The following is a 6565-nucleotide window of genomic DNA, read 5'->3' on the forward strand; positions in this document are numbered from 1 at the left end:
AGCCAGAGACCGTCAGGGAGGCGATGGAGAAGTTGGGAGAGAGAGGAGAGAGATGTTGTGTAGGTGTGTTTTGCTCAACATTCGACCTGAAGAGCCTGTCAGCAGTCTGGTCACAATCGCACCGTCGATGGGGTGGTAATTGAGTCGAGAGCCAAATCGGCATATTCAGGGGGTATGCGCACGGTGGAGACCTGGTCTGGACTTTCCACCATAGTAGCACCAACGTAAACCTCTAAACACCTCCCCGAGCACTCTCGCAACCAACCGTGAGAGCCCTCCGTTGCCAAGAAACAGTGGGGTCATGACAAGCTAACCAGGGTAGGCCTAGCACCACGGGAAACACAGGAAAGTCATTAAGGAAGAGACAGATTCTCTCCTTGTGACCCCCCTGCGTCACCACACCGAGAGGAGCGGTGACATCCCTAATCAACCCGGACACTAATGGTCGACTGTCTAAGGCGTGAACGGGGAAGGGAACAGCCACGGGAACAATGGGGATCCCTAAACTAAGGGCGAACGATCTGTCTATAAAATTCACAGCCGTGCCTGAATCGACGAGCGCCTTATGCTGGGAATGCGGGGAAAACTCAGGAAAAGTAACATACAAAAACATGTGTGCAACAGAGGGCTCTGGGTGAGAATGGCTCACCTGGGATGACGCCAGAATGCCCTTCCTTCTGCCTCGATCCCCAGAGGAACCAACCCGGCATCAACCGGCAGTGTGACCTCTGCGGCCACAGCTGGTGCACGAGACGGAACCTCCTCCAGTCTCCCTGCGTACAGGACCCCCCAGTTTCATGGGCACCGGAGCGGCGGTGCTGAGGGATGGAACCAACAGAACCCGATCTGGACGTCCGCGGGTAGCCAGCAGATTATCCAGCCTATTGGACAGGTCCACCAGCTGGCCGAAGGTGAGGGTGGTGTCCCTGCAGGCCAACTCCCGACGGACATCCTTGCGCAAACTGCAGCGATAGAGGTCGATGAGGGCCCTATCGTTCCAACCAGAGCCGGCAGCCAGGGTCCGAAAATCCATGGCGAACTCCTGGGCGCTCCTCGTCCCCTGCCTCAGATGGAAGAGACATTCACCCGCCGCTCTACCCTTGGGTGGGTGGTCGAAGACTGCCCGGAAGCGGCAGGTGAAATCCTCGAAATGGGCCACTGCCGCATCTCTTTCTCCGCACATGGCATTGGCCCACTTGAAGGCTTTCCCAGAGAGGCACGAGACGAGGGCGGACACCTTCTCACTGCCTGAAGGAGCCGGGTGGTCGGTTGCCATATACAGGTCGAGCTGCAACAGGAAACCCTGGCAGCATGCAGCCGTCCCATCGTACTCCCGGGGAAGGTCGAGACGAATCCCACTGGGACCGGGTGAAGTGGGGGCGAGTAGTGGAGACCCCGGTTGAGGTGCTGGAGGAACTCCCTGTCTCTCCCAGGGTCCATGTTTTGGACAACGTGGTCCATGGCGGGCGCCGAGATGGTGGAGCATCGCCACATGCTCCTGGGCGCGCTCCTTCACCCCTTTTCCAGGGGCACCTGCTTCTGCTGACTCCATATGTTGTGGTATGGGTTTCTGTAGCAGAGTGCGTAATTGGCTGCAGAGAAGTCAGGCGCAGGAGAGCAGAACTGGGTATTAACCAGAGATTTATTACGCAAAACCAACAGCATCCAGAACAACAAGATAAATGGGCACAAAATAACCCGTCGTGCACTCACGGGGAATGTGCACAAGCACTACAATAAACATTTCCACACAAAGACATGGGGGGAACAGAAGGTTAAATACAAAACAAGTAAATGAGGGAATTGAAACCAGGTGTGTGGAAAAACAAGACAAAACAAATGGAAAATGAAAAGTGGATAGACGATGGCTAGAAAACCGGCGACGCCGACCACCGAGAGTTGCCCGAACAAGGAGAAGACCCGACTTCGGCGAAAGTCGTGACAGCTATAGGGTTAAAAACAGTCAGATATCATGGTTAATACCAGTACCTACAGGGTTAAAAACAGTCAGATGTCATGGTTAATACCAGTACCTACAGGGTTAATAACAGTCATATATCGTGGTTAATACCAGTACCTACAGGGTTAACAACAGTCAGATATCATAGTTAATACCAGTTAGACGTCACAGTTAGAACATCACAATTGGAAATATTACGTATACATTTTTCATAGTTAATTGTGTTGACTGGTATCATCAATGACCTGGATTGAAAAAAGTTTAATGGAGCCTTATTGACAGATTATTTATCATCTCTCACCCTGTGGTCAGTGGGGTGCCGTCCACCCATTTCCAGGTCCCCTCATTAACCGAATCGGTCAGACCAATCCAGACTCTCCTCTTGAGGTCGAAGAGAAATTTCTGTTGTTGAAAAATATATATAATTATATGTTTTATCTTTTACCCCCTGCACAACATTATATTTTCGCTCTCGCTCTCGCTCTCGCTCTCGCTCTCGCTCTCGCTCTCGCTCTCGCTCGCTCTCTCTCTCTTGCTCTCTCTCTCACCTGTTCCTTATCACTGTTTATGATCACCAGGTCTGCTCCTCTCTCCAGACAATCCTCTCTGCTCTCCTTCCAGGTTTTAGTCTCAGTAGACAGGAAGTACCAGCTGGATTCAAACTTCTGCCAGCCAGCAGGACAGGTTTGTTCTACAAGATGATTGACATGAATTTCCTTCAACTTATCACAATGTACACTTAATATAAGAATGCAGACTCATAATCATGTTTGTGGGATTAATTATAATTTATTACTGTAGGTTTACTCACTGCACTTGGTAAGCCACCCCCTAAGAAAATCTCTCTCAGTCTGTAGCTGTCCTATCTGTTTAGCCAGGTTGTTGTAACTGGTCTGTAGCTGGTCTCTCTCAGTAGTCAGGTTGTTGTAGCTGGTCTGTAGCTGGTCTCTCTCTGCAGATGAGTTGGTTGTATAGGCTAAGAAACCCTTATAAATCCCATAATCTGTTACAACAACAACAAAGTTAATAATTAAAAGAGATAGTCACAGAACTGGTGGTGAATTGTAGGAATTATAACTTCAGACTTACAGTAGACAGACAGGCCTATGATTCCAGCAAGTAGAACACACAGCAGCCCCAGACACACTGCAGCAACTCTGGAGGATCTCTTCCCTGAGTTATCAGGCTCTGTGGACACAGGTACTGTACATAGAATCATCAATGAGACACAATCGAACATGAACCATCTGGTGCAGGGATCATCTGGTAGATTCCAAGGTTTTGTCTTGAGCGAATGATCAGGGGCAGGAACATAATTAGCAAATTGACTACAAAAGCCCAAATAAATATAAAATGTGACTAAAACGTAATAATTTCAAACCTTTCTTACGTTAGTGTGTCTCTCTATTATACTTGGGAACAGATTTCCAAAATTAAAATCAATAGGAGCTGATTTCCTCGGTATCTGCTAGCATGCCATTCACCTCCAGTCATTGCAAAACTACCGCTAACTTCCTTCATACGGGATACAGTCATAAAAATGTCATCTACAAGCTCGTCTGTCTCTGGGGAAGTAGATAAAGGGTCACTTCAGTTTTATTTTGTCTCCAAATTGACATCATTGAAGGACAATGTCTAAATTTGACTGAAGTGGAAGATAGGATTCGCCCCATATGATCCCAAAGTATGAAGCATCTCTATTGTTTCATCTGTAAATGGAGGAAGAATAGCTGTATTTAAAGTGGTGTTTTCTCACCCCATCTCTCTTCCTGTTGAGGGGGACTTGTTGTTAAATATACAGCTTCTCACAGCAACAGGAAATATAGTGGCCAGTTACAGTTAACCCCTCACCTTGCTAATGTTAGCCAGCTAGCTAATGTTAGTAGAATTCATAACATATCATATGTTTAGCAAATTCATAATATATTGTACGTTTTGCAAATTCGCAACAAATCATACAATATGGATGATCCACAAATTGATACATATCATCTGAAAGGTAACATATCATACTAAATGGAGTGTCTCGGATTTACGTACAGAATAATAGGAAATGCTCTGAGACCAGGAAATACAGACTGTGGAGGGAAGTTACATATAGGACTTTATGAACATGATAATGTATGTTTCTGCAGTTAGTAAACATCCTAAAATACAAAGCCTCAAACTTTTCAGAACATTTAACCTCTAGTCTTAAAAGAACAACCTTTCGTTTAGGAGATGTAGTATTTAGCATTTTATCTATCAATTTGCACAGGTATGTACTTTCAAAAACATTCCCTTGTGAAGTAAGATACCTTCAAGTGGAAGACACATTGTATTCTGTTTTTAAACTCAGTTGACTTTTGAAGCATTGTGGCATGGGGCATCGGCCAACCTCATCACGTTAACATAAGCTAAATTGTTTGTGTGGCCACCTGCCTTAGTCTGATAACATAATATATGATATGACTCCCACCAGCCTTAGTTTGATAATATAATACATGATATGACTCCCACCAGCCTTAGTCTGATAATATAATACATGATATGACTCCCACCAGCCTTAGTCTGATAATATAATACATGATATGACTCCCACCAGTCTTAGTTTGATAATATAATACATGATATGACTCCCACCAGCCTTAGTCTGATAATATAATACATGATATGACTCCCACCAGTCTTAGTTTGATAATATAATACATGATATGACTCCCACCAGTCTTAGTTTGATAACATAATACATGATATGACTCCCACCAGCCTTAGTCTGATAATATAATACATGATATGACTCCCACTAGCCTTAGTCTGATAATATAATACATGATATGACTCCCACTAGCCTTAGTGTGATAATATAATACATGATATGACTCCCACTAGCCTTAGTGTGATAATATAATACATGATATGACTCCCACCAGCCTTAGTCTGATAACATAATACATGATATGACTCCCACCAGCCTTAGTCTGATAACATAATATATGATATGACTCCCACCAGCCTTAGTCTGATAACATAATACATGATATGACTCCCACCAGCCTTAGTCTGATAACATAATACATGATATGACTCCCACCAGCCTTAGTTTGATAATATAATACATGATATGACTCCCACCAGCCTTAGTCTGATAATATAATACATGATATGACTCCCACCAGCCTTAGTCTGATAATATAATACATGATATGACTCCCACCAGTCTTAGTTTGATAATATAATACATGATATGACTCCCACCAGCCTTAGTCTGATAATATAATACATGATATGACTCCCACCAGTCTTAGTTTGATAATATAATACATGATATGACTCCCACCAGTCTTAGTTTGATAACATAATACATGATATGACTCCCACCAGCCTTAGTCTGATAATATAATACATGATATGACTCCCACTAGCCTTAGTCTGATAATATAATACATGATATGACTCCCACTAGCCTTAGTGTGATAATATAATACATGATATGACTCCCACTAGCCTTAGTGTGATAATATAATACATGATATGACTCCCACCAGCCTTAGTCTGATAACATAATACATGATATGACTCCCACCAGCCTTAGTCTGATAACATAATATATGATATGACTCCCACCAGCCTTAGTCTGATAACATAATACATGATATGACTCCCACCAGCCTTAGTCTGATAACATAATACATGATATGACTCCCACTAGCCTTAGTCTGATAACATAATACATGATATGACTCCCACCAGCCTTAGTCTGATAACATAATACATGATATGACTCCCACTAGCCTTAGTCTGATAACATAATATATGATATGACTCCCACTAGCCTTAGTCTGATAACATAATACATGATATGACTCCCACTAGCCTTAGTCTGATAACATAATACATGATATGACTCCCACCAGCCTTAGTCTGATAACATAATACATGATATGACTCCCACTAGCCTTAGTCTGATAACATAATATATGATATGACTCCCACTAGCCTTAGTCTGATAACATAATACATGATATGACTCCCACTAGCCTTAGTCTGATAACATAATATATGATATGACTCCCACCAGCCTTAGTCTGATAACATAATACATGATATGACTCCCACTAGCCTTAGTCTGATAACATAATATATGATATGACTCCCACTAGCCTTAGTCTGATAACATAATACATGATATGACTCCCACTAGCCTTAGTCTGATAACATAATATATGATATGACTCCCACCAGCCTTAGTCTGATAACATAATATATGATATGACTATCACCAGCCCGGGTTAGGGAGGGCTTGGTCGGTAGGGATGTCCTTGTCTCATCACGCACCAGCGACTGTGTTAAGAAGCAGTGTGGCTAGGTTGGGTTGTGTATTGGAGGACGCATGACTTTCAACCTTCGTCTATACCGAAGCCCGTACGGGAGTTGTAGCGATGAGACAAGATAGTAGCTACTACAACAATTGGACACCACGAAATTGGGGATAAAATAAATAAATAAGAAGCCGTACACTCCACAGAGCTGGGCTTTATGGAAGAGTGGCCAGAAAAAAATGCTTAAAGAAAAAAATAAGCAAACACGTTTGGTGTTCGCCAAAGGCATGTGGGAGACTCTCCA

At 43.5% G+C, this 6565-nt stretch overlaps 1 protein-coding gene across 1 annotated transcript in view; it reads right to left on the bottom strand.

Moving 5' to 3' along the window:
* The window catches only part of LOC116366046 (C-type lectin domain family 4 member E-like), a 5587-nt gene extending 2393 nt beyond the window's left edge, over nt 1–3194 (bottom strand). The window contains exons 1-4 of the mRNA XM_031818361.1: nt 3050–3194; nt 2772–2963; nt 2509–2651; nt 2262–2362 (exon numbers count right to left, since the gene is read on the bottom strand). Coding sequence (XP_031674221.1) covers nt 2262–2362; nt 2509–2651; nt 2772–2963; nt 3050–3179 — 566 coding nt within the window. The 5' untranslated portion in view covers nt 3180–3194. The remainder of the gene's footprint in view (nt 1–2261; nt 2363–2508; nt 2652–2771; nt 2964–3049) is intronic.
* Between the last annotated feature and the right edge of the window lie 3371 nt (nt 3195–6565).

This window comes from Oncorhynchus kisutch, unplaced genomic scaffold (genome assembly GCF_002021735.2).
Source record: "Oncorhynchus kisutch isolate 150728-3 unplaced genomic scaffold, Okis_V2 scaffold1347, whole genome shotgun sequence".
Lineage (NCBI taxonomy): Eukaryota > Metazoa > Chordata > Actinopteri > Salmoniformes > Salmonidae > Oncorhynchus > Oncorhynchus kisutch.